General features: G+C 59.9%; 2 protein-coding genes across 3 annotated transcripts; one reads left to right on the top strand and one right to left on the bottom strand.

The window, feature by feature from the left end:
• Positions 1-41: 41 nt before the first annotated feature.
• On the bottom strand, positions 42-16519 carry ABCB8 (ATP binding cassette subfamily B member 8). Of its 2 annotated transcripts, none has more exons than XM_061166122.1 (16): positions 16321-16519; positions 11407-11719; positions 10921-11076; positions 10745-10839; positions 10544-10649; positions 9733-9894; positions 9534-9619; positions 9318-9415; positions 8835-8940; positions 5618-5651; positions 5288-5424; positions 5030-5124; positions 4766-4899; positions 4131-4278; positions 2202-2452; positions 42-1548 (listed from the first exon to the last, which is right to left on the bottom strand). In XM_061166122.1, the coding sequence occupies exons 1-16, from the start codon at positions 16413-16415 to the stop codon at positions 1423-1425; spliced, it is 2142 nt and encodes a 713-aa protein (XP_061022105.1). In that variant the 5' UTR covers positions 16416-16519; the 3' UTR covers positions 42-1422. The 2 variants fall into 2 exon arrangements, with proteins under 2 accessions (XP_061022105.1, XP_061022106.1); XM_061166123.1 differs by having other exon boundaries at positions 11410-11719.
• Positions 16520-18978: 2459 nt separating this feature from the next.
• ATG9B (autophagy related 9B) lies at positions 18979-26605 on the top strand. Its single transcript, XM_061166121.1, has 14 exons — positions 18979-19525; positions 19648-19691; positions 19831-19895; positions 20010-20171; positions 20719-20860; positions 22371-23125; positions 23302-23455; positions 23615-23794; positions 24493-24729; positions 24891-25024; positions 25188-25284; positions 25484-25610; positions 25696-25837; positions 25994-26605. Exons 1-13 carry the CDS (start codon positions 18979-18981, stop codon positions 25821-25823), a joined length of 2772 nt encoding a protein of 923 aa, XP_061022104.1. The 3' UTR covers positions 25824-25837; positions 25994-26605.
• Positions 26606-26685: the final 80 nt, after the last annotated feature.

The following is a 26685-nucleotide window of genomic DNA, read 5'->3' as shown; positions in this document are numbered from 1 at the left end:
GGGCTCAGCGGCCCACAGCAGGCGCTTAATGAACGCACATCTTGAAGGAGTGAATAACATCGTTTACTGCACAGATGTAACCAGCTTCTGAGGCGTAGTCGCAAGTACGTTACCACAGATCATTCTAATTAAACTCTTAAAAACAGGCTCTCAAAATGAAGTACAGCTGGGTTTATGACCCACACGGAATGGCTGCAGGAGCGGAGGTTGGGGTTAAGACTACAAGTGGGCGGCTGACTGCGGGTTCTTCCAGCGTAGGGCCTTCCATATAGCCTCACTACTTCCCCAAAGCAGGGGAGGTTGGGGGGGGTGGGGACAGGATTTGGAGAGGCTGCCCTGCAGAGGTAAGGAAACACCCGGGATCTGGTGTCGGGAGACGTCTGGAGGCTGCTGGTGGAACAGGAGCTGGACGGGGCTGAGAGGGGCCCGGCCGGCTAGTGTGGACCTGGCTGGGAAGCTGAGACCTGCCCTTGGCTGCCCTCCCCAGGGAGGGGTTTAGTGGCAGAGCAAGCTGGAGCCAGGCCAGGCCTGCCCAGGGAGTCGACCTCTCATCAGCAAGGAAGCAGGGCATCCAAGCAGGCTGGCCGTGGCCCGACAGTAGCATCTGCTCCTGGACCACATCCACGGAGGCTGCCGCACGCACACCAGGGTCAGAGGGTTGGCGGTGGCTGTGGCCTGTTCACACGAGGCTGCCAGGAGCCAGCCCATCTCCCCACTGCCCCGGCCCCATGCACCTCGCGTCTGTCACCTGGGGAGACTGTGGACTTCTGCCGAGACTGTGGACCCCAGCCCTCTAGGTGGGGCACCTGTCCCATTCAGACGGCGGTAGTGGGGGGGTGACATCTAAAGGACTGTGTTACGGGGCAAGGAGAAGGAAAGCTGTGCCCAGGACGGCGCTGTGGGTTTGAAGGGTTGGCTCAGAGGGTGGCCTGCTTCTCCCAGGGTCTGAGAGACGCATTACGAGTCCCTGGAGGGACTTGAAGTCATGGCTCGGGTGTGGGAGGAACGCTGGGGTGAGTCCCCACTGCCCTCCCTCAACGCTGTCTCGTGAAGAGCCCTTGCAGCTGCGGCCGGGACACCGTGAAGGTGTCAGGTAGAAGGGAGGCGCGGCAGGGTGGGGAGACGGGTCAGGAGGGCTGGGCTAAGGGAGGGGGCCCGCGCGGGGCCTGGGAGCCCGCCCCCTCCCCTGTGCGGCCAGCCCAAGGACTCTCAGCTCCAACAGGAGGCGGGCAGCCTAGCGTCAGGAGGACGGCTGGTCCCAGCCTCCTCCCAGCCCAGCGCCTGGCCCGGGGTTTTATTCTGAGCAGGGGGAGCCGCCCCACCCAGCACGCTGGCTCTCCTCCTGGGGGCTGGGTCTGCGGGAGCTGCCCCCTGAGCTGAGCCCTGGCCTCGGCCACGGACGCCTGACGGTGACCAGACCTCTCAGGACTTGGAGTGCCGGTGCCCAAGGACTCGGGGCGGCTCCGGAGGCGGGGTGTCCAGGGCCTGTCTCCGGATGAGCTCTGAGTAGAGCCCGCCCTTCTTCAGGAGCTCCTCATGCGTCCCCACCTGCAGAGAGGAAGGGGGAGCAGAGGGTCACCCTCCGCCCGGCCCAGAGCTCACAGCCCTCAGAGGACCAGCTCCTTGGGCCGGCCTTCACCTAAGCCAGAGCCCCTCCTGAGGACAGAGCACTGTCAGTCACAGGTTGCGGCTGGCACATCTGTACTTGTTAGCCGAGCGAGATTGTACAAGAGCCTCTGGGTCCCCCTGTCCTCCTTACAGGGCCCAGCGCCCCTCGCCCAGTGCAGGTGGCTGGGGGTCTGTGAGCCGGGCCCCATACAGCCACTGAGCCCCGCTGCAGACCCAGCCTCCGGGTGCAACTCCCGCTGGGCCCCATCAGGGTCCCCCGGGCCCCCTCTTCAGCCCCTCAGCCCCAGGGCCCTCCCCCAGCACCGTGCGCTCCTGAGAACTCTCCCCCGTGACCCTGGGGGTCTCACTGCAGCTCTGCTTACTGCTCCCCCACCCCCAGGGGAAGAAACGGGGGCCCAGAGTGGCCAGGGCTTACTGAAGGGCAAGAACTCCTGAATCCACATGGGTGCTATTTCCAGACCATAACCCCCAGCCCCTGGGGCCAGACCAGACCCTCCCACAGCTCAGCTGAGCCACCTATCTCCCCATGTCCATCCCAGCCCCCTGGCCCACGCCCCGGGGCCCTGGCTGACCTCGCAGACCCGGCCGTGGGCCATGACGACGATCTGGTGGGCGCTGCGCACGGTGCTGAGCCGGTGGGCGATGACGAGCACGGTGCGCCCGGCGCTGGCGCGGTCCAGGGCCTCCTGCACCACCCTCTCGGACTCCGAGTCCAGCGCGCTGGTCGCCTCGTCCAGGATCAGCACGGTGGGCTGCTTGATGAGAGCTCGGGCAATGGCCAGGCGCTGCTTCTGGCCGCCAGACAGGGTTGCACCCCGCTCACCTGGGGGGCGGGAGGGGAGAGGGCAGGCGTGACGCCTGGCAGCACCCCGATCCCCCACCCTGTGCACGCGGTGGGGCGCAGTGACGCCCGAGGAGGCCAGGCTCCTCCTGCACCAGGGCACGGCTCGGAGCCGCAACAGGCCCGGGCCCACCCGCCCCGGCCCTGAAGCTCTACCCGCCTTCTGGCCACCTGGGTCTCTGTTGGACGCAGACGTGGCTCCTGGGGTGGGGGTGGCCAAATGGCGGGAGTCCACCCTACCGCCGGACTTTCTGGAAAGACCGCATGCGGGGTCCAAACAATGCCCACAGAGAACAGCAGAGGTGGCAGGCTGAGAGCCAAGAAGAGCCTCCATGTGACGACAGTCACAGAGCGGGGTGCCGGAGGGACAGGGAAAGCGCCAAGAAAGGTGTGGGCCGGCTCCTCCAGGCAGGGCAGGGTCCACGGGAGTCTCAGCAGCCACGGACCTCGAAGGATGGCTGAACAACGCGGCGGGCTAAGCTCAGCAGACCGAGGCCTAACTGCGTCAGTCGCTCAGTCCTGTCCGACTCTGCGACCCCATGAACTGTAGCCCACCAGGCTCCTCTGTCCATGGGACTCTCCAGACAAGAATACTGGAGCAGGTAGCTGTTCCCTTCTCCAGGGGATCTTCCCAACCGAGGGGTCAAACCTGGGCCTCCTGCATTGCAGGTGGATTCTTTACCATCTGAGCCACCAGGAAAGCCATGACTGAGGCCTAAGTGTCAAGAAGAGTTGAGAGGGACTTTTCCAGTGGCCCAGAGGTTAAGACTCTGCGTTTCCACTGCAGGGCACACTGGCTGGATCCCTTGTCAGGGAACTACAATCCTGTGTGAAGCGAGGCGTGGCCAAAAAAAAGAGTTAAGAACTTTGGATATGCCTGCACCGAGAGGACTTCCCAGGTGGCGCAGTGGTAAAGAATCTGCCTGCCAATTCAGGAGATGCAGGAGACCTGGGTTTAATCCCTGGGTGGGGAAGATCCCCTGGAGGAGGAAATGGCAACCCACTCTGGTATTCTTGCCTGGAGAATCCCATGGACAGAGGAGCCTGGCGGGCTACAGTCCGTGGGGTCACAAAGAGTCAGACATGTCCAGCACCATGAGAAGTGCTGCAGCATTCTGCAGCAGAGCCAAGAGACTCTGGATAACGAACATGAGCCCATAGGTTGAAGAAAGGACCTCTGAGAGGAACACACAAAGCTGCAGGCGTCAATATGAAGATTCTAGTGTGATGCTACAACATTCCAGTGTTCTAGAACCACCAGAGCCCTCTTCTGGGTAAGTCAGAACAGAGACTTGCTCAACCAAACCCATCCCCATGGATAACAAGAGTGGAAACACCTTTCATTAAAGGATAAAAGCCAGAGAGAGGAAGAGATTAATACCCTGTGCTTCTGGTCAGGTCTCAGCAGCTGATGTGGTGAACTCTGAAGAGTCCCTACGTCACGGATCAGATGTATCCCCATCATGCTCCTGTCCCTGCAGCCGGCTTGTGCCTGAACCACCCGGGCATGGTCTCCCCCGTCCCCGGAGAGCTGCCTCTGTCCCCCTCAGCCACGGTCCCGGTCTGGTCTCCCCTGACACCATGACAAGTGTTCCCGTCCCACTGCCCCCCAGCCCACGTGGGCCCCCAGACCCGTGTGGGACACCGTCCCTGCACTCACCCACGATAGTGTTGTAGCCCTCCGGGAAGCTGGTGATGAACTCATGAGCGTTGGCTTCCCGGGCGGCTGCATAAACCTCTTCATCAGAGGCATCCACCTTCCCGAAACGAATGTTCTCCATGATTGTGGTTCCAAACAGGACGGGCTCCTGGGGGTGGGAGGTGGGGGGAACCACAGGAAACATCCTGACTCTGCCCCGAACCCCTGAGGGGTGCCATCAGGAGAGTTCTGGCCACAACAGGACCCCGTGGAGGGCAGGTAGGGAGGTTCAGAGTTACAGATCAGAGACAGACCCATCAGAGTAGGGAGAGGCTGAGCTTGCTGCAGGAAATGGGGCCCCTTGGGAAGGGGTGAGGGAAGGCAGCTAGGAGAGCAAGACCAGCTGGTTGGGCAGGGGACCCTGCTATGGGGAGCCAGGCAGGGAGAGTTTTATTATTACAATTTGACCTTCTGGGTGCCACGGGCTGTCAGGGATCCTGAAAGGGCCGCCCCATGGGATCTCTTAAATTGAGGAACAGAGTCTAAAGGCAAAGCTGCAGCGGCTGGGACCCTGGTGAACGAACACAGGGACCAGTGAAGACTGCCCGCCTGCCCCCACCCCCTTGAGGGCCGCAGGACCGAGAAGCAAGCTTCACCTGGCTGATGAAGCCAATGACCTGGCCCCGGAGCCAGGAGGGGTCGAGGGTGCGCAGGTCCTGCCCGTCCAGCGTCACCACACCCGCCGTGGGGTCGTAGAAGCGCTCGAGCAGGGAGGCCACGGTGGTCTTTCCTGGGGACCAGGGAGGGGAGGGCGGCGTGGGTTTCTGAAGCGTGTTCCAGGAGAGCAGGGGCCCTCCTGCCACGCTGAGTGGTTCCCATGGGGCAGAGTCACAGGTTGGGGGGTGGCGGGCCGTTCTTACCTCCCCCGGACTGGCCCACCAGGGCCACGATCTCGCCTGGGGGCAGCGTGAGGCTGAAGTCTCTGAGCACGGGGAAGCCGGGGCGGCACGGGTAGCTGGCGGGAGGTGAGAGACCCTTGTCACCCTGGTCCCTCCTGAACTCTCAAGTCTCCCTGAGCCCCGGAGGGGGGCTTATTCAGAGGGCGACACCACCCCACAGGCCCCCAGACGGGCCCCCTCCCCCGCCCTCAGCCCAGAGAGGCGGCGGCTGACACCGACCTGAAGGAGACGTTGTGAAAGGTGACAGAGCCGCGCAGGTGCTCCCGGGGCAGGCTGCAGCCCCCGCTGAGCGGGATGCTGGGGCTCAGGGTCATGTACTCGAAGACCCGGGCGCCCGCGCTGAGCCCCCGCACCACCTGGGGAGGGGTTCGAGTCTGGGGTGAGGGAGGCCTGGGTCCGAGGGAAGGGGCAGCATCTCCTGAACGCCCCGGGGGGGAAGGGCTCACAGTGTCCCCTTTGCCGGACGCCCGGTTTCCGCAGCACGCAAGTCACGTGTGTGACTCCAGCCCAGATTTGGCGCCCGCACCCCCAGACCTGACTGCAGCTCACCTGACCGAACAGGATGGAGAGGTTGGCCATGGACCTGCAAGGAGAAGACGTGGGCTGAAAGAGGGGAGCAGGGACAGGCTGAGAGAAGGTGGCCCGGAGGCAGAGGGGGCAAGTACTGGGTGGCCTGAGGCCAAATGGAGAGGCTTCTCCTGAAACCTGGGGCCCCCGGGGCCCTGGGACCTGGCAACCCTGGGACGTCACTCCTCCCTTCAGAGCCGCCTTCTCTCCTGGCCCGGAGGGCGCTGACAGCCGGGGACTCCCTGAGGGCTGGGCTCCAGGGAGGAAATGGCGGAAGGCTGGGCAGGGGGCTTGGGCTCCATGCTGCCCGCAGCCTGCAGGGCGCAGGGTGAGACCCACCCAGGTGGTCGGATCTAGGGCTGTCCACGCCCGGGGAAACAAGGTCTAATGGACTGGAAAAAAAGGATGTTACTCCTTCCACGGGAAGAAGGAGACAGAAGACACTGGACTGCGGTGGGGGCGGGGGGAGGACCCCAAGAGAAAATTCCCTGAAGATGTTATCTCATCACAGCTGCGCCCAGACGGTGGGTGGCCGCCTCTGTCACACGGGGCTGGAGGGGGGTGAGTCACTGCTCCTTAGTCACAGCGCCCGGCTGGCCTGGCCGCCCGTGACTCTGCGTCTGCGACGGTGTGTGTGGGTTTTCTAAAAGCAAGACTGACTCCCCAGGGTCTCACTTGTCCCGTCACCCAGGTGGGGGCGAGGCGGGGAGGGGGGGAATGGGGCTCAGAGCGCTTGCCGGAGGGGGCAAGAGGCATGGAGAGGAGCCAGGATGGGGCGTGCTCCACCAGTGTCGGGATAGCACGGTCCACCAGAGGCCTGGAAGCTGCTAGGGCCTGGCGGGGGTGCCGCGTGGCCGCCAAAAACCAGTTGCATGTGACCCTGCTCGCAGGGATGGTGCGGGAGGCAGGCCTCACCCTCCCTGGAGGCCCCTCGGGACAAGGTGGTGGCTGGGCCCATCCCCAGGGGGACCCAGATCCGGACGCCTGGCCATGACCCTGGTCTGTCTGTGTACCTCCCCGTCCCTTCCAGGACCCCAGGGCCACCACTGAGAACCCCTCGGGTGGGGTCCAAAGGTTGAGGCTGCTTGAAGTCGGGGCAGGCCTGCCTCCCTGCCTCCCCTTGCCGGACCCCAGGAGGAAACACCAGCTTCTTTACTGACACCCAGTTCCTCCAAGGTGGGTGGTGAAGGCGCTCCATGTGGGGTGTGTGTGTTAGTCACTCAGTCGTATCCGACCCTGTGACCCCACGGACTACAGCCCACCAGGCTTCTCTGTCCATGGTGAAGTGAAGATGCTCAGTCGTGTCTGACTCTTTGCAACCCCATGGACTGTAGCCCACCAGGCTCCTCTGTCCATGGGATTTTCGAGGCGAGAATACTGGCGTGGGTTGCCATTTCCTTCTCCAGGGGAATCTTCCCAACCCAGGGATCAAACCCAGGTCTCCCACATTGCCGGCAGACGTTTTACCATCTGAGCCCCCAGGCAAGCCCCCTGTCCATGGCAAGGGGCCCCCAAATGGTTGGGCCTAGGGCCTGTGTGTATGCGAGGGGCCCCATCTAGCAGCCTGTGAGAGGCTTTCCTGAGTCTGTAACAGCACTCTGCTAGCCCACCAGGCCGTGCAGCAGGGAGGGAAGGAGCGGGTCTGTGCCCAGGCCACAGGGGTGAGGGGGCCCAGCAGAAGGCGAGTCCGAGGGAGGAGGGCCAACCCCGTGCAGGGAGCCAGGGGTGTCCATGCAGGTCAGCACCGGGGGAGGGGCAGCGGGGGCAGCCCGAGATCTGTCTCTGGAACCCTCAGATCTCTGTGTCCCAAGGCCACGGGGGAGGAGGGGGGTGTCCAGCACCAGAGAGGGTGTGAAGGGGCCTGACTAGGCAGCCCTGAGCAGAAACGGGGGGACCCTGGTCTTTGTGGGATACTGGCCTGGGGCTGGGAAAGGGGGGGCTCTTTCTACCTGCCCTGCCTTGGGGTGAGCACCACTCGGCCCTGGACAGTAACAAGGTGAAGGACTCTGGAAGAGATGCCTGCCACACTCGCAGGGGCGAGTCTTCACGCTTCAGTTACTTGTTATTTCACATTTACTCTATTTATCTAGCATCTATTTACTTTTCACGTGTTTTGGTGTATGTGGTGGATGGGGGGAGGACAAAGCAAGGAGAAACGCAAACAGCAGAGAGAGCTGCCAGGAGCTCAGCTTGGAAGGGGCAGGGGAGGGGAGGAGGCCACCCGCCCTGGGTCCTCTCGTGGCAGAGCCAGTGGGCACACGGGGCCAGCGGAGCCACCGACCCAGGGAGCCAGCTGGGTGGGAGGTGCAGGGGAAGGTCAGGCAGAGGGTGGGAGGCCAGCTCTCAGAGACCGCATCAAAGATGGGCTACCATACATGGAATCTTAAAGAAAGTGAAGTCGCTCAGTTGTGTCCAACTCTTTGCAACCCCATGGACTGTAGCCCGCCAGGCTCCTCTGTCCATGGGATTCTCCAGGCATGAATACTGGAGTGGGTTGCCATTCCCTTCTCCCGGGGATCTTCCCCATCCAGGGATCAAACCTGGGTCTCCCACAGTGCAGGCAGACTCTTTACCGTCTGAGCCCCCAGGCAAGCCCACATGGAGTCTTACTCAGCCTTAAAAGGGAAGGCAGTTCTGACACCTGCCCCGATATGGATGAACCTGGGAGAAGTCGCGCTCAGAGAAAGACGCCCTCACCAGGGGACAGACACCATGTGAGCCCACCTAGACGAGGACCTGAGGTGGGCAGATTCACAGACAGAAAGCAGGACGGGGCTGCCGGGGGCTGGGGAAGGGGTCATCGAGGTACAGTATTTCAGTTTTGCAAAGTGAAGACGTTCTGAAGACGGATGCTGGTGACGGCCACACAACCTGAGCGTTATGCGATGCTAATAAACTGTACTTAAATACATTAAGACGGTAAATTCTGTTACATGTATTTTATCAAAATTAAACAAAAAAGGCTTATCAAGGAAGCTTTTGAATTGCTGGGAAGTTGAAGCTGATGGCTGCGTTTCTGAGGGTACAGTCAGTGAATGAGGTTGCAGGGAGCCCTGAGTGGGCACTGCTGGAAGGCAGGGGGCCCCCTCCCCAGCCCTGCACTTTGCTGGGGGAGCTGGTCACCGTACACACAGCAGACTGGCGTGCCCTGCTCCCTGCCCCGGCTGGGCCCCTCAGGAAGAAAATGGCCCACACTCACCTCTGCACAGTCTGGGAAGCCACCAGGAAGGACATGAGGTCTCCCCCCGTCAGCTGCTGCCCAGCCACGAGGGAGCCCCCAATAAACAGGGTGCCCAAGACCATGCCTGCGAGGGCCCAGGATAGGTGGTCAGGGAGGAGGCCGGGGGACAGAGTCTGGCCCCTGTGCTGGTCCCTGCCCCGCTCCCCACTGACTGGCATTTCAGCAAGTCACCCGAATGGTCTCTGCCTTTCTTCCTTTGGCAACGAGGGGGATGGGGGCACCTCACTGCTTCCTCCCAGCAGCTCTGCCCGTGGCTCAGATGTGGCACTGGCCTCTGTGCCCACTGCCTGCCTGAGTTGGCAGCCTCCTCCCCTAGTTAGCAGACCAGCTGCCTGGCACTCGGGAGACGTCAACCACCAAGCAGGTGGAGGGCCGCCCTGGCTCTTCCGAGCTCACCCCGAGCCATGCCCGTACTCCCCCCGGGGGTCCCTGCTCACTCACAGTTGAAGGCGATGTTGGAGAGCCCCTGGAACAAGGCGATGCCTCTGCCCAGCTCCTCTGCCTTACAGCGCGACCCCTCCAGCTCCGCTCCGTAGCGTCTGGGGACAGAGGCCAAGCCCGGCCCTCAGGAAACTGGCAGGGTGGGGCGCGGGGCGGATGGAGGGGCCTTTGGGGAGCACCCCCCAGCTCTGCGCTCTGCCCCTGCTCAGGACTCACTCCTCCTCCCGCTGCTCCATGGCGAAGGCGCGCACGGTCCGAACGTTGCCCAGGGCCTCATCTGCCACACCTGTTGCCCTGGCGACCTGCAAGGGACTCAGGAGTTAGGAAGCCAGGATGCAGATGGGGAGGGTGACCGAGGAGCGCAGGGCGCAGAGAAAGAGAGGAGCACAAGGGGGGTGGGCGGGAATTCCGATACCTGCTCCTGACACTGGCGAGACAGTTTTCTGAGAGCTGAGCCCATCAGGGTGCCAACTCCCATCAGGGCAGGCGTGGCCACCATCAGCAGCAGCGTGAGGCGCGTGGAGAGCATGGACAGGGACACCAGGCAGCCGGCCACCTGTGTGCAGCTCCGTAGCCCCTGGGCAGTGGACAGGAAGCCTGTGAGGTGTCAGCACCAGGACGTGGGGACTCGCCAAGCATCGGTTGGCTAGAGCCAGCTCACCACTCACTCACAGGGGGAGGCCACAGGTCTGATCCCCAGGAGGCCACCAGTCACAGACTGTAACCCTTTCCTGACCAGCAGGGGTGAGAAACTACGGACCAAGGCCTCCTCCTCCTCCTGACAAGGCCACTGTCCTCTTCTGCTCCAGAAACTGAACCAAAAAAAGGACAGCCTGGCGATACCGCCCAGGGCCTGCTGGGGGGTCAGTGACAATGTGGGGAGCGGGGGATGAAGAGAGGACATCAGGAACTCAGCAGAGCTGTCTCTCGCTCTCCTGTCAGTGGGCCAGGCACTCCAGGGCCAGGCCGTGACGATGCTCTTGGCAAGTAGGGCCGGCAAAGGCTCTTGTCTGAGTTCTAGGGAAGGGTTTTCCGGGGGAGGTTGGATTTCACCGCAGGAGAGAAACAGCCTGTCCTGACCTTGGACACACCCTGCCCGCTGGCACCTCCCGCCCACACCCTCAGCAGAGGGCAGGCCTCTGGCTTTGGTGTGAGCTGGGGGCGAGGGAGCCCAAGAGTGTGTGCAGATGTGTGTGTGACAGTCGGGAAGCACCTTTGGCACTGACCTGGGAGATGACGAGTTTGAAGGAGGATTTAAACTCCTGCACGTCCGTCGTCAGTCGGCTCACCATTTGCCCTGTCTTCTTAGCATCAAAGAACGCAATGTCTTGGCTGGGGCCGCAGGTGGAGAGAAGGAGGGAGACACGCCCTCAGGGTGAGGCCCCGCCCCAAGACACGCCCCCAGGTCCCAGGGCCACGCCCCCTACCGGAGCAGGTTGCAGAAAAGCGCCCTTCGCAGGTCCACGGCCATGCGCTCGCCGATGCGGGACAGTAGCACCAGGTACCCGAAGGTCAGCAGGCCCTGCGAGAGAGGCCCGGCTCTCAGGGATGCCCGGGGCTCCTCGGAGGGGCGGGGGCCCCCCAGCCCTCCCTCCTGCGGTACCTGCAGGCCGTAGAGGAGGAGCAGGTGGGTGCTGAGGCTCCGGGACTCCGTCAAGAAGCTGCCCGCGTGGTCCCTCGTGTACTTAGCCACAATCTCCACCAGCTGCCCCAGGAGCAGGGGGATCTGCACATTCACCAGGGCCGCGCCCAGCGCCAGCTTGGGGGTGGGGGCGGCTGGTCAGAGGGGGACCACCTCTACCCATCCCCGATCCTTCCTCTCTCACTGCTGCCCCTACTGTGAGGGTTCCTGTGGCTCTCAGAGAGGAAAACCCAGCCGCCAGCCCCTGGGGACACTTGGGCCCTGTCCCCCAGCCCCATGCAGCTCCTCCAAGGACCCTCGGCCGTGTCCCCAAGCCAGTGGCCTGGGGTCTCCTCTGAGAATCGGCCGGGCAGGAAAGCTGTCCCTGTGCAGCTGGGGGCTTCTGAAAATGGGGGCTGTATCCTTCCCTTCCCTGGTGTTGGGGCGGGGGGCAGGAGAAGACCTCACCACGATGGCTGCCCCCAGGACCAGCAGGTGGGGGCGCAGAAACTGCCAGAAGAGCGTCCAGTTAAAGCGGGGCTCCAGGACACAGGGTCTGGAGCGGGCCGGGGGGCCCTCTTCTGCCTCACACAGTGCCACAAGGCCGAGGCGGGGGCACTTACTCAGAACCAGGGGGCCCAGGAGGACTCCCCCAACCCAGCGCCAGGCAGAGGGGCTCCGGATGGGAGCTGGAGGTACTCGAGGGAGGCGGGCCCGGAGCTGGGAGTGCAGCCGGGCCACAGCCCCGAGGAGGCAGGCGCTGGGGCGGCCATCGGAAGACCTGCAGGGAGAGAATGCTGTTGACGGCTCATGGGCCTGACTGGCCCTCAGCCTAGCAGCACGGCGCCCGGCTCTGGGCCTTGGCTCAGCCCTCCAGGGGACAGAGGCTTCTCTTGTGACAGCTCCACCTACCTGTCTCAGGGAGGCTCTTAAGCAACCTCTATTTCTGAGACAAACACACCCAGTGGAAAGTCATCAAATCTTAAAGGTGTTTGCCCCTGGCTCGTCTCTGGGATGGCTGGCCCTCATCAGCGACCATCTCCACCCTCTGCTCTTTCAGAAGAATGACAGGTCATCAGAGCTTGACGGCGCTCCCCTTACAGATGAGCAGCAGAACTGGGACAAGGTGGGAGCCCTGCTGTCTGACTCCAGAATCCAGGCTCTGGATTGGGTGTGATGAGCTCACAGTTACATGTGGTGAGGCCAGGAGTGACCCCAAGACTCTGCCCACTGGTCAGAAGCTTATTACACCCCATCACTCTGTCCCCTCCCAGGCCTCGAGCGCTAACGTGACAGACAAGGCATGGAAGAAAAGGGTGACAGGCTCCCTCTCTGTCAGCTGGAGGAAGAAAAAGAAATAAAAGCCACGTAACTTGCATCTAGTCATCTCACATAGGCCAAGATCCCCTGTATCCTGCAGTTTTGGTATCTGCAGTTTTGCATTCACATGGCAATGCAGGGTGACCAGCCTACTGTGCACCGTGCTCTGCTCCGAGGTCCAGGGAACAAAAGACCAACAGGACAGGCCAGGTAACCGCCCTCGTGGTGGTTAAGCTTCAGCGTGGGTGTATGGATAGACCCTAATGCTGGGAAAGATTGAAGGCAGGAGGAGAAGAGGGCAGCAGAGGATGAGATGGTTAGATAGCATCACTGACCCAATGGACGTGAACTTAAGCAAACTCTAGGAGATGGTGAAGGACCGGGGAGGCTGGCGTGCTGCAGTCCAAGGGATGGCAAAGAGTTGGACAGGACTTAGTGACCGAACAACAACAATGTATAGGGCAGGGGGGACACAAAAAAAGCTAACGACAAAGCTTGCTGAGGGTGGGTGGTGGGAGTGGGGGACCCATTACCGTCCCTTTAAAACATGTGGACTTGAGAGAGCAAGGAAGACCATAATCATAATTGCATTTTAAAGATCCCCGCAGAGAAGAGTGAGCTGGAGAAGGACAGGAGCAGCTATAGGGAGGCCTGTTAGAAGTATCTGTTACCTGGCCAAGAGTAGATGGGAGGATGATCAAAGATGCAAACGAGATTACTGATGGGGAGAGGCTTTTGAAAAACAAATGGATGAGAGGGTTTTCCTTGACGACAATGGGTTTTCCTATGTCCAGACCCTCCTAACTACACACTCAGTCTCATCCTTCCCTGTTTCAATGAGGCCTGCCTGAGCTTCTTGCCACCTCCATGTGACATCTCCCCCGACCTCATCCACCTGCCTGTTTTCCACCGCATATTTCATATCTATCCAAAATATAAATGGAAAAAATATATAGACGGAGAAGCTCACTGTCCTGCTCTCTGTAAATGCCCCACTTCACACATTCCTTGATGGCAGGAAGTGAGATCTTACTCGCCACTGTATCCCCAGAGCACTGGGCAGAGCTCTGGTACAAACCAGAGCCCAGCACATGGTTATGTGTGTTGGGTGCGTTATGCCCTCATTAGAGATGGAGAACAATCTGACAAATCCAACCCTGAATATTCACTGCAAGGACTGATGCTGAAGCTGCAGCTCCAATACTTTGGCTACCTGATGCCAAGAGCCGACTCACTGGAAAAGACCCTGATGCTGGGAAAGACTGAAGGCCGGAGGAGAAGGGGACAACAGAGGATGAGATGGTTGGAAGGCATGATTGACTCAACGGACATGAGTTTGAGCAAACCCTAGGAGATGGTAAAGAACTGGAAAGCCTGGCATGCTGCAGGCCATGGGGTCACAAAGAGTTGGACATGATTTAGTGATTAAACAACAAGTAACCTGATTCACTGCTGAATGTTTGTAAAGGTTTAGACTTACTGTAGACAATAGTATGAAATATATTTTACTTTATGACCTAGCACAGTGAACATATGTATGTTGCAGAAAATTTAAATGCTTCACAAAACAATATTTTCCTTATTTATTTTTTGGCCTCAAGGTTTGCAGGATCTTCGTTTCTCCACTAGGGATCAAACCTGAGCCCTGGCAGTGAAAGGCCCAAGTCCTAACCACTGGATTGCCAGGCAAGTCCCTCCCTAATTTGTTTTTTAAACATGTATACTACTATATTCACTTTCTTTACAATTTAATTCATATGTGGCTGTGCTGGGTCTTCGTTGGTGCACTCGGGCTCTCCTTAGTTGTGGTGAGCAGGGGCTACTCTGTGGTGCCCTGCACGGGCTCCTCATTGTGGGGGCTTCTCTTCCTGCCAAGCCCAGGCTCTAGGTGTGTGGGCTTCAGTAGCTGCAGCATGTGGGCTTAGAAGTTGTGGCATGCTGGCCAGGTCCTAGAGTGCAGACTCAGCAGTTGTGGCCCACAGGCACAGTTGCTCTGAGGCACATGGAATCCTCCCGGACCAGGGATCGAACCCGTGTCTCCTGCATTGACAGGTGGATTCCCATCCACTGTACCACCAGGGAAGTCCTATATCCCTTCTAAAGGGTCCAGACTCACTAAATTCACTTTCTGATCTATTGTGCTGTGACTTGCAGGTCTGAAAAACACTGCACTATGAACACACAAATTCTAGCACACTATTTGATGTCTTTCCTGGGGTTGTGCTCTTGTTGAAATAACATCGACACCCTTACTCTTTTCCTAAGGACTGTATTCAAGCCTTTTAATAATTTACCATGGCTACTTTCCAGCTTTTCTCATCATCTCCAAACTAAGGTCTAAGCAGTGTTTAAAGTGAAAGTGAAGTCGCTCAGTCATGCCTGACTCTTTGCAACCCCATGGATAGTAGCCTGCACCAAGCTCCTCCATCCATGGGGTTTTCTAGGCAAGAGTACTGGAATGGGTTGCCATTTCCTTCTCCAGGGGATCTTCCCGACCCAGGGATCCAACCTAGGTCTCCCGCATTGTAGACAGATGCTTTACCATCTGAGCCAAGCCTGCATGCAGTGTTTGGTCACAGCCCAAAACTGGCAATTACTTCCCAGCACCAGTACTTCTAAGCCGCAGCTCCGCCCCTCTTGCCCTTCATCAGTCAAATGCGCTTCCTGAAGGACATAAGTCCACATCCACCCGCCCCTGTGATTTGCTGCCTGCCTGGCTCTCGGGTTTTCACTCTAGGATCAGAAAGGAATCAGTTGCGCCTTGTAAAGTGTTTACAATGGAGTCGCAGTCTCTGCATCCTTTTCGTTCCCCATTTGTGTTTTTCTCTCTTGGGACCAACGTGTGCAGAGTGAACGAACACCAACACGTACATATGCTTTTATCTCTGCTGAAAGTATACAGATTTAGGAACCATTTTTGTTCAGTTCACACTGAATCTCTGGAACAACAGCCATGCTGAATGTCTCTGGACACTTAATTTTTGTCCGCATCGCCAGACCAATTCCAAGAATGAGGACTGAGGCCAGAAACGGGGGGCCTGATGAAAGTGAGAGTGAAAAAGTTGGCTTAAAACTCAACATTCAGAAAACAAGATCATGGCATTCAGTCCCATCACATCATGGCAAATAGATGGGGAAACAGTGGAAACAGTGACAGACTTTATTTGGGGGGGGTTCCAAAATCACTGCAGAAGATGACTGCAGCCATGAAATTAAAAGATGCTTACTCCTTGGAAGGAAAGTTATAACCAATCTAGACAACATATTAAAAAGCAGAGACATTACTTTGCCAACAAAGTTCCCTCAAGTCAAGGCGTTGGTTTTTCCACTAGTCATGTATGGATGTGAGAGTTGGACTATAAAGTTGAGCGCCGAAGAATTGATGCTTTTGAACTGTGGTGTTGGAGAAGACTCTTGAGAGTCCCTTGGATTGCAAGGAGATTCAACCAGTCCATCCTAAAGGAAATCAGTCCTGAATATTCACTGGAAGGACTGATGCTGAAGCTGAAACTCCAACACTTTGGCCACCTGATGCAAAGAACTGACTCATTTGAAAAAACCCTGATATTGGGAAGGATTGAAGGTGGGAGGAGAAAAGAACGACAGAGGATGAGACGGTTGGATGGCCTCACAGACTCGATGGACATGAGTTTGAGTAGGCTCCGGGAGTTGGTGATGGACAGGGAGGCCTGGCATGCAGCAGTCCATGGGGTCGCAAAGAGTCAGACATGCCTGAGCGATTGAACTGAAGTGAACTGACACCTGTGCAGCACGGCGCCCCCTGGCGGGGAGAGCGGACCTAGCGTGGTCCCTGACCCAGAGCGCCCCCCTGCGTCCAGCCTTCGCGCGGACACAGACGCGCCGAGCCTCCCGTCGGCACCTGGCCGTCGCTATAAATAATTGAGGCCGATCCCCCGGGTACGACAGACAACCCCCGGGCCAGACCAGCCTACAGCTCCCAGCAGACCTTGCGAGAGCCCGGGACTCCATCTCCCGGCGGGCCCCACGCCCTTCAGGTGGGTCAGTATCCCACTTTCCCAGTTAGGTCTCGTCCCTTTTTACCTGATAGCCGAGAATGTCTGGAAGCGGAGGGGTAGCAACGGCTTGCCTGGGACGGGGCCACCCCGAATCCCGACTCGAAACAAGTGCACCAGCATGATGTGGGGAGAACCGGACCAGCCGGCAACGACAGCTTCACCCTGATCCCATTGAGGGCTCCATGTTGGCTCCGGCCCGCATCCCGACAACCCCCGCGCGCCGCGGCGCTGATTGGCGGAAAGAAACATCAATTTCATTGCAAGCTGTGATTGGAGGAAACCTCGTTCGCGCCTCAACGATGATTGGAGAGAGCCGCCTGTGGCCCGCCCCCTCCCATCCAGTTCTGGGCGGGGCCGAGCCGGAAGCGGCAATGTTTTCCGCCCGCCTCCGGGGTTGGGCTCTGAGGTGATGTCTTGAGGGCGTGCCGAGTGCGCTCCCCCGCCCCGCCGGGTATCCATAGTAACGCGTCAGCGGCCTATCCCGGGGTCAGTCTCTTAGGCGTGCTCTCAGAGCATTCCAGGTGACTCGAACTCTCCGGGGAGTGTAGAAAGCTGGTTCTGGGAGACCAAGGGACAAAAATCGTTTGGAGTTTTTTTTTTTCCCCAAAATATGTGCACGTGCCTTTCCACCCATCCCGCTCACCTAGGCGAGTCAGAGCTCCAGGGACAACGTGCGTGCTTGTTTAGTCGCTTCAGGCGTGTCCGACTCTTTGCGACTCTACGGACTGCAGCCCACCAGGCTACTCTGTCCATGGGATTCTCCAGGCAAGAATACTGGAGTGGGTCGCCTTGCCCTCCTCCGGGGGATCTTTCCGACCCAGGGATCGAATCTGAGTCTGTCTCCTGCATTGGCAGGCAGATTCTTTACCACTAGCTCGCCACCCGCTGTGGCCGCCACATATATTTGGGGAAAAACTCCCCTGGTGATTCTGATAAGCTCGCGCTACACAATGGTTTAGAACCACTGGCGCGACCCCAGATCCATCTCCCGGATAGATGCCTTCCTACCGCAGTCAGGCTGACTTGCCTGTAGCTGCCACCGCACAGCTCTTACACCTGCAATTTCTCTCTTATTTATTTCTTCCGTGTAACTATTTGCTTGCATAGCCACCTCCCTACCAGGCTGTGACTTCCTCTTGGGTAGTGGCTCTGTCTTGCTCATTGGTCCCCTCCTTCCTCTCTCCATGCCTGGCAAGGAAAAATGCCCTTTATAATAACTTGAATTGGGCTGGTGGTAGGGAGGCTGTCCATTGATGAATCTGGAGTGAAACGGGAGGAAAATGTGCCAGGATTAGTTTGTAGTTCGGCTGGGTGCAGAGGGTGTATGAGAGGATCCTAAAGTGCGTATGGTGGAAAACTGGGGTGAGTGAGGTTGGCAAGAGACCAGAGGAAACCCCACAGAACCCATTTGGGCAGACATCTCAGAGAGATCATGGGAATTTCCTAGCCTGTCTGCAGTGTGAGATTCCACTTGGGGACACCAGAAGTCTTGTTTTCTTAGCTCTGCCTCCTGCTCTGGGATAAAACTCTGCAAGTCATGAGCTATTATGACACTTCCCCTCCCAGGAAAGAAGCACAGGTTCCTCCTCCAAGTTCCTCTAGAAGGCAATCTGGAATGCACTCTGTTTCTCTCTCTCTCCATTTCCTGAACTGGTCCCTAAATCAACCCTTGGACCTAAGCCCTGGGGGCCCTAACACCTGGGTGGTTGAGTCAGCACTGCAGGAATGGGCTTCAGTAGGAAACCTAATGATTCAGGACCTCAAGAATGGCGTTGGACAAGCCACCAAACCAGCTGTCTGGGCCTCCGCCTCCTCTTGAGGTGGCAACAAGGAACTCAGCTCAGTCACGGGGCACCCAAATTCCTGCCCTTGCAAATTCCAGACCTTCAGCTGCCCTCTGCTGGGTCAGCCCTGACGCTTCTCAGCGGGGCCCCCAAAACTGGATCAGAACTTGGTGGAGAGGGTTTCAAGAGGATGAATCAGTAAACACAATGGAGCTTCAAGGAATCCCGCTTTCCTACTGTAAAAGCTCCAAGAACCATCTCATATCCAAAATAATCCCCTCTCCTCTCTTCGGTTCTTTCCTGTCCTCAGTTTCCCCCGACCTGAATGCCAAGTCAGTCTCCCCTTTTCCCTTCTTTAGTACCATCATAACAACAAAACATGCACACGTTTTTCTTTTTTGTTTTTGGTACCAAAGTGTTTCTCTCTTGACCACTCTGTGTGTGTGTATGTAGGGAGGAGAGAGAAGTTTTGTTTTGTTTTGAGATTAGGTTTTAAGACACCAAAGATGTACAATATTGTCCTGGCCCCATAGCTCTAGCATCTTTAATAGGATTCTTTTTGCTTTGGCTTTGGCTGCTGCTCTCTGGCCTCGCCTTTAAATCCCCTGGAGGTCTGAAGGTGGGACTGTGGGGATCTCCTTCCGTCCTCTGCAGCTCCTGCCCTGCCAGGTGTGGAGGTGGAGCCCTAAGAGGTTTGGCCGCAGGTTGCCCTGGAAGGGGTGTGAGTGGTCGGACTGGTGACTGCGAGTTGGGACGCCTGAGGCCTGCCCCCACTGAGTCATGGAGCTGTTGTTGTCAACCCGTCCTAGTTGTCAAAGTCCCTGCTCAGCAACGCAGCCCTCTGCGGAAACGGCAGCAGCTCCCATCCTTCCAAGCTTTCAGGAGAAGCCGCTGGCCTGATGGTGAGGCGAATGGGCTGGGGGGGGACCAGGGGGCGGTTGGGGCGGTGGGGAGACCTGGGGCCTGGATCCGTGCCCCTGCTCCCCACGCCACTGCCTCCTCTTCCTCCTCCTCCCTGTCGGGGACCTGGGGCGGGGAGGGTCTCCTTCTCTCTGTCCCCTGTCCCTCCCACAAGAAGGACCCCTTCCTCAGCTCCTCCTTCAGCCTCGGGGCTCCCCTGCCCAGCGGTGCAGTCCCCAGGGGCTTCTCAGCCTTGCCACAGTGTCCCCCCCACCCACGCCACCCCCCCAGCGCAGCCCCAGCCCTCCATGACACCTGTCTCTGCTCCCCCTCTCTGGGGTTCCCACTCTGCCCCTCCTCCGGCCTCGGGGACTCCCCCTCCCCCATGCCGATGCCCCCAGGACTCTCCTGGGCTGCGGATAGGCCCTCTGATCCCTGAGCAGGATTACGAGCGGCTGGAGGACGGTGACCCCGAGGGGTCCCAAGATTCACCCCTCCATGGGGAGGAGCAGCAGCCCCTGCTTCATGTGCCGGAAGGGCTCCGAGGTGAGCGGGTGGGTGTGGGGCTCTAGGGTTGCTCCCCCGCAACCCCGCCCCAGGCTGGCAGCAGCTTGAGGGCATGGAGTCAGGTGAGCGCCACGCCCCAACGCTCTCCCTTCTGTGCCCAGGCTCCTGGCACCACATCCAGAACCTGGACAGCTTCTTTACCAAGATATCCTTTCTGTGCGCAGCCTGGCAGAAGGGGCAGGCAGGGGGATGGGTGCCGTGGGCTGGGGACTTGGCGGGGGATCGGGAGGCATTCTCAGGAAAAGCCCATCATGCTTCAGGCTGACTTCTTGACTTGCGGCCACATCTACAGCTACCACCAGAGGAATGGCTTTACCTGTATCCTGCTGGAGGATGTCTTCCAGCTGGGGTGAGATGTGCCCAGGGGCCCAGCAGGAGGGGCTGACCAACCTGGCAGGCCTGGGGCTGGGGCAGGAGCCCACTCGGCCCTCAGGCTTGAGCACCGCTCTTCCTCTCGTCCCAGACAATTCATTTTCATCGTCACCTTCACAACCTTCCTCCTGCGTTGCGTGGATTACAGTGTTCTTTTTGCCAACCAATCAAGTAACCGAACACGACCTGGGCCACTCCACAGCAAAGTGACCTTGTCGGACGCCGTCCTACCCTCCTCACAATGTGCCCAGCGGTGAGTGAAAGCTGGCGGGGGCAGGGGCTGGCGGAGACCAACGCAAAAGTATCCCCTCCTTTTGTTCCTTGGTCTAGATCAGCCATTCTCCGAGGTTTTGGTTTGAGAACACCTTTAATCCACTTAATATTGGTGGAGAATACACCTTTAATACACTTAATATTTGTTTGTTGAGAACCAACTCCCAGGGGCTTTTGTTTCGAGCATCCTATCTGCATTTACCTTGTTAGACATCAAAACTGAGAATGGCTTTAAAATCTACGAATGTGGGAACATACATCCCGTCTGTGAACATGGTGTTACACAGAGTCTGGAAAAGCCCACTGGATACTCTTGGGAGAATGAGAATGAAAATGGCAGAAAACCTGAATATTAGCTGAGAAGTTTTGACCTTGCAGACACAAGGGTTGGGGGACCTCTAGGACCTACACTGAGAATCACTGGTCTGGCAGGGCCCCCTCTCCATGACCTCCATCGCTCCCCAAGACTGGCCTCCCTTCCTATGGGGCCCCTACTTTGTCCCTGCTGTCTGTTTTGCCTCACACAGGATCTGCTCCAGCCCCCTCTTGGTCTTCCTGCTGATCCTGGCTGCTGCCTTCTGGCTGTTCCAGCTGCTCCGCTCGGTCTGCAACCTCTTCAGCTACTGGGACATCCAGGTGTTTTACAGGGAGGCCCTGCACATCCCCCCGGTGAGTTGGATGAGTGTGTCTGTGGCGGGGTGCCATGTCAGGGGGCTGGGGGGGTGGAGGATGGGGAGGAGCGGTGGCCTGTGCAGACAGGAGGAGCCACTGGAAAGAGGGCAGAAGACCTTTGTGACACACCTACCTAGGCTTAGCCCCAAATAATGCTAGGAAGTGGGGTACCACCCCTGAGAACCTGAGGTCCTTACTGTTGTGGGGCTTAGTTGATGCAGATGGTTATGGAAGATATGTACTTGTGGCTCAGACGCTGGGGACTTAGAGGGGCGGTCCTCTGGTTTGACGAAGCAGGAGGAACTGAGACCCAGCTGGGAAGGATAGGCTGTGAGGAGGCGTTCCAGGCCCCATGACGGAAAGGGGTGGGGAGGAGCAGTGAGCATCTCGGGCAGTGATGAGGAGACTGACCTACCAGCTTGCCACTGAGTGTTCAGGCCCCTGTCGGGGGAGCCCACCCCGCTTTCTGGCTTCACTTTGCAGGAAGCTGCTTCGTGGGCCCCTTCACTGTCCCTGGCCACACTTCGCTCTCTCCTCCTCTTGGTCTCGCTCGTCTGCCTGTGTACCTAATTCTTTCTCTAAGGCACAGCACAAAGGCTACCTTCGGCAGTCAACTTCCCTTGCTCCCCTCAGAAGTCCAGAACCTTCTACCGCCCTCCAGTGCAGCAAAGGGGAGAGGTCCTCCGAAAGCCCCCTTGAGTAGGGGAGCCCGAGCCACAGCAGAGGGCTGGGGACGGACGCAGGGAAGATCGGGAGCTGGACCACCGCTCCTCCGGGAAGGCGCCTGACCCCTTCTCTTTCTCCTTCCTTCTTTCTCCTCTTCTCCACTTCCTTTCAGAGGTAGGGGAGACCCTGGGGTGGACTGGAGAGGCTGGCCTGAAGGGACGTGACTAAGCTGGATTGGGGAAGCTGGGTGAAACTGGGCTAAGATGAGTTTTGCAGCTGAGCAGCAAGTGAGGTCTGATGGCCACCCCCCACCCCACCCCAGATAGGGACCTGGCCACTGTCTTAGGAAGGTTAATCTGATGGAGGGGATGGGGATGGGGGTGGGGTCTCCAAGCACGCCGAGGTAAAAGCTTGTGGGGCTTCTGCGCCCGGCTGGCTGGCACCCTAGGAAGGAGAAAGTGATCGCCCAGTTACCTGCAGCTGTGGTGCGCCTTTTGCATGCAGGGCTGCCAGGACGGGGAGGGGGCGTGTCTGGAAGATCTACTTGGAAGGGGCCGAGCTCACATACCTATGGAGTTTAACTCATGAAGGGTCCCTCGGGAGCAAGTGACTCCTGGCCCAGGAGGGGCAGGGGCCTGGGGAGGGCGGTTCAGACCGAGGATGAGGTGCCGCTGGTCGGTGGCAAAGAGAGGAAGGCGAAGGGACTGCCGTGAAAGGCGGTAGGTTTCTGGCGGGAGGGCCCCGGGTAAGGCCGGGGGGATGCCTCTCTGGCCACGCGGAGGGTGGGCATCGTGATGGACAGGAGTCAGGGGCGCTGGCCTCAGCAGTCGGCTCTCCGCAGGAGGAGCTCAGCTCGGTGCCCTGGGCAGAGGTGCAGTCCCGCCTGCTGGCGCTGCAGAGGAGCGGGGGGCTGTGCGTGCAGCCGAGGCCGCTGACGGAGCTGGACGTCCACCACCGCATCCTGCGCTACACCAACTACCAGGTGGCGCTGGCCAACAAAGGGCTGCTGCCCGCCCGCGCCGCGCTGCCCTGGGGCGGCGGCGCGGCCTTCCTCAGCCGCGGCCTGGCGCTCAACGTCGACCTGCTCCTCTTCCGCGGGCCCTTCTCGCTCTTCCGCGGCGGCTGGGAGCTGCCCGACGCCTACAAGCGCGGCGACCGGCGGGCCGCCCTGGCCGCGCGCTGGCGGCGCACGGTGCTGCTGCTGGCGGCCGCGAACCTGGCGCTGAGCCCGCTGGTGCTGGCCTGGCAGGTGCTGCACGCCTTCTACAGCCACGCCGAGCTGCTGCGGCGCGAGCCCGGCGCGCTGGGGACGCGCCGCTGGTCCCGCCTGGCCCGCCTGCAGCTGCGCCACTTCAACGAGCTGCCGCACGAGCTGCGCGCGCGCCTGGCCCGCGCCTACCGCCCGGCCGCCGCCTTCCTGCGCGCCGCCGCGCCCCCCGCGCCCCTGCTGGCGCTGCTGGCCCGTCAGCTCGTCTTCTTCGCCGGCGCGCCCTTGGCCGCGCTGCTGGTGCTCACCGTGTACGACGAGGACGTGCTCGCCGTGGAGCACGTGCTCACTGCCATGACCGCGCTTGGGATCGCAGCCACGGTGGCCAGGTGCGATGGCAGAGGGCCGGGGAGGGGGGGCCCTTCCTCGGTCCTGGGTTGGAGCCTCCGTGCACCCCTCCCTCTCCACTCCCCGCTCCCCCCCGCTAGCGTACCCCCACCCCACCCCCCGCACATCCTCTGAACCGCAGGCCGCCTTCTTTCCCCACCCCGATCCCGCCCTCTAGGTCTTTCATTCCCGATGAGCAAGGCCAAGGTCGTTCGCCGCAGCTCCTGCTGCAGGCGGCCTTGGCCCACATGCACTACCTCCCCGAGGAGACCGGCCCTGCCGGCAGGACCAGCTCTTACAGGCAGATGGCGCGGCTGTTGCAATACCGAGCGGTGAGGGTCACGCCGGAAGCCGGCCAGGCTGTGGAGGCTTTTGGCTGCCCTCGGGGGTCTGGGGGAGGCCCCCGGAATGGACGGGGTTGGAGGTTGCCTGCCAGGCGAGTCTGGTTGCCCTCCGAAAGGCTTTCTCAGCCTCGGGCCTGCTTTCTCCAGGTCTCCCTGGTGGAGGAGCTCCTGTCCCCTGTCCTCACGCCCTTGTTTCTGCTCTTCTGGTTTCGGCCCCGGGCCTTGGAAATTATCGACTTCTTTCGGCACTTTACTGTGGACGTGGCGGGGGTCGGCGACATCTGCTCCTTTGCCCTCATGGACGTGAAGCGGCATGGACACCCTCAGGTGGGAGCCTGTCCCGGGCGGTGCAGGGCAGGTAGGTTGGGTAGGCGTTGGCTTGCCTCACTGGAAGCAGAACTGGGTTCCACCCCCACCTTCACTGCTTGGCACCTGTGACCTCGAGCTCCCCTGTTCACTTTCCTGAGCCTTCATTTCTCAAATGCCGGCAATGACTAGCCAGTGCTCAGGCCTCTTAGGAGGATCACGTGAGATGACAGGTGGAGAGCCCTAAGAGGGTGCCCAGCATCGTCACAGCAGTAAGTGGGAGCGCAGACCACTGGAGAGAAATGCCTCGGTCAGTGGACGGGGCTGGGGTACGGACGTGTTTCCTGACCAAGGCCGTCGGGCCAGTCGTATCTAATGCATACAGGCCGGCAAAACACTGAGCCCACATCATCTGCTAGCGCTGGGTCTGGACCCGGGTCCTGCTCTCCGGCTGTGTTTTTTTGGCTGATCTTGAACTCGTCCCCTTGTGGCTTCCATCCTTTCACCCTGGGGCTAGTGTTTCCTGTCCTGCCTACCGCACGAGGCCCCCACCGCAGTTATCCAAGTGGAGTTGGCTGGAGTTCCCTGGTGGCCTAGTGGTCCGGCTTTAGCGCTTTCACTGCCAGGGCCCCCTGTTCAGTCCCTGGTCGGGGACCTGAGATCCCGCAAGCTGCACTGCCTGATGCTGGCAGCACCTGAAGGGCCGTCGTTCCTTTCAGTGGCTCTCCGAGGGACAGACCGAGGCCTCACTGTCTCAGCGCGCCGAGGACGGGAAGACGGAACTCTCCTTGATGAGGTTCTCCCTGGTTCACCCACAATGGCGCCCCCCAGGCCACAGCTCCAAGTTCCTGGGGCACCTGCGAGGCCGGGTGCAGCAAGACGCAGCCGCCTGGGGCGCCAGCTCGCTGCGCAGCCCCCCCGCCCCCGGGATCCTCAGCACCTCTCCGTCCCCTCTGGTGAGTCGGAGCCAGCTCTGCCTGTCTGCCCTCCTGTCCCCACCACCCTTTGCCTCACCCCTCTATTAACCTGCTTATTGGTGCCGTCTGCTCTCCTGCCTTCCTGGACCTCCTCCCTCTCCTCTGTCCTCTTTTCTGACCCTCTCTCCTCTCGCTCCCAGCCGGAGGCCTTCCTGGCCAACCTCTTGGTGCAGCCCCTCCGGCCGCCTCAAGACCTCAGCCCTACAGCCCCCTGCCCGGCCGCAGCCACAGCCAGCCTCCTGGCTTCCCTTTCCCGAATTACCCAGGACTCAAGGTGAGGGGTGGGGGCCTGAGATGCCGGGAGCAAGGGGTGGGGCTGATCCTCCAGGAGAAGGGGCACTGGAGTTGGGGGGGTGTGATGTGGAAAGGGAGTTGAAGCCAGGTTCTCCCTGGGGGTATGTGTGTGTCTTCATGATCAACCGCGCCCTCTGTTCTAGCTGTGTGTCCCCGGGAGGCACTGGGGGCCAGAAGCTGGCCCAGCTCCCAGAGCTTGCATCTGCTGAGATGAGTCTCCATGCCATCTACCTGCACCAGGTGAGCAGAGGGGGTGCCAAAAAGAGAAGGGGTGGGAGAAGGCAGCTGAACAAAGTGGAGAGTGTGGAGGGGGCTGGAGTGTAAGGAGTTACTCAACAGGAGCTGGGGGAGGAGGTGTCAACAGTCTCTGTACCTGGCCCGGGGCTGGGCCTCACAATGGGACAGGAGGGAGGCCTCTCATCTTCTCCCTTCTGTTTAGCTCCATCAGCAGCAGCAGCAGCAGGAACTGTGGGGCGAGGCTTCAGCCTCCCCCCTGTCCCGGCCCTGGCCCAGCCCCCCACAGACCCTCTCTCCAGATGAGGAGAAGCCGTGCTGGTCCAGTGACGGTGAGGCGGTCAGGGTGTGCAGGGGACAGACGCCAGGGAGCCGCAGGCATCATGGCATTGCCCAACTGATGGCATTTCTCACTAGGCTCCAGCCCCGCCTCCAGCCCCAGACAGCAGTGGAGAGCCCAGAGGACCCAGAGTTTGTTCCCTGGAGGGCTCCAGGAGCCCACAGACACCCAGAAGGAGCCTGGCCAGGCCACAGGCACTGACTGAGTGGGCTCCTCAGGGTCAGTATTGTCTCACGGGGGTGGGGGAACGGGTAGGACATCGGGTGGTGTCGGACTTGGAGGGGCGGGAACAGTGGTGGGAATTTGGGGTGACCGGGTGGTCATCTCTGGAACCTGAACCCCTGGACTACTTGCCAAGAGCTTTTCCTCCCCCAGGCTCCCTGGCTTCTCCAGTCACAGGAGATCGGGCGAGGTGGAGTGGAAAGGCATGCCGAGCCCTCTTTCAAGACCCCCACGAATGCTTTAGTTGGGCCGGACTTGGGAGTCATTGACGAACTCGCCCAGAGAACAGAGAAACGGTAGGAGAGGAGCTGCCCAAGGCCTCAGGAAACACGTCTTGGAGACATTCCCCACGTGGGGGGCTAAGGGACAACTGTTGGTCCTGGAGTGGCAGCCCGGGAAGAAGTTACCAAGTGACCTCAGGCCGGTGGGCAGGGCCAATGTAGAGGCCAAGCTACACATCAGGGAGCGATGAGGGACAGGACCTGAAAGGCAATAGGTGCTCAGATTCATCTGGCCCTTAGGTTCCCACGGGACTGGTGGAAGGGCATGGGGACCGTGAGTGGAGAAGACTAGAGGGGCCTGATGTGTTTGGAGTTCATGGCGGTGTGACGTCTGAGAAAGTGGCCGTGGGGAACCATCAGTGAAGGTTGCTCACAGCTGTGCTGCTCATCTTTGTGACCTTAGTCCTGGACTCCCCACGCTTGGCAGCCAGGGCTGTCCCGGCTTCTCGTCAAGATCAGGGAAGCCACACTGGAGAACTGCCTGCACTTGGCTGGAAACCAGTTTTCTACAGGGCAGGGGTCAGAGAGGAGTGTGTGGGACAGGACGACTCCGTCCAAGAGTTA

Source organism: Dama dama, chromosome 18 (assembly GCF_033118175.1).
Source record: "Dama dama isolate Ldn47 chromosome 18, ASM3311817v1, whole genome shotgun sequence".
NCBI lineage: Eukaryota > Metazoa > Chordata > Mammalia > Artiodactyla > Cervidae > Dama > Dama dama.
Note: the sequence above shows the minus strand (reverse complement) of the source record. Positions and strands in the feature narration are given on the sequence as shown.

Excerpts from the sequence above, each read along its gene's own strand:
- ABCB8 (XM_061166122.1), bottom strand. The coding sequence starts at position 16,415 with ATGCTGGTGCACTTGTTTCGAGTCGGGATTCGGGGTGGCCCCGTCCCA. Across the intron at positions 4,900-5,029 it reads GGTGGGCCAGTCCGGGGGAG|GAAAGACCACCGTGGCCTCC; the intron begins GTAAGAACGGCC and ends CCTGGTCCCCAG. Across the intron at positions 2,453-4,130 it reads GGGCTACAACACTATCGTGG|GTGAGCGGGGTGCAACCCTG; the intron begins GTGAGTGCAGGG and ends CCCGCCCCCCAG.
- ATG9B (XM_061166121.1), top strand. The coding sequence starts at position 18,979 with ATGGTGAGGCGAATGGGCTGGGGGGGGACCAGGGGGCGGTTGGGGCGG. Across the intron at positions 19,692-19,830 it reads TGGACAGCTTCTTTACCAAG|ATCTACAGCTACCACCAGAG; the intron begins ATATCCTTTCTG and ends ACTTGCGGCCAC. Across the intron at positions 19,896-20,009 it reads GAGGATGTCTTCCAGCTGGG|ACAATTCATTTTCATCGTCA; the intron begins GTGAGATGTGCC and ends CTCTCGTCCCAG.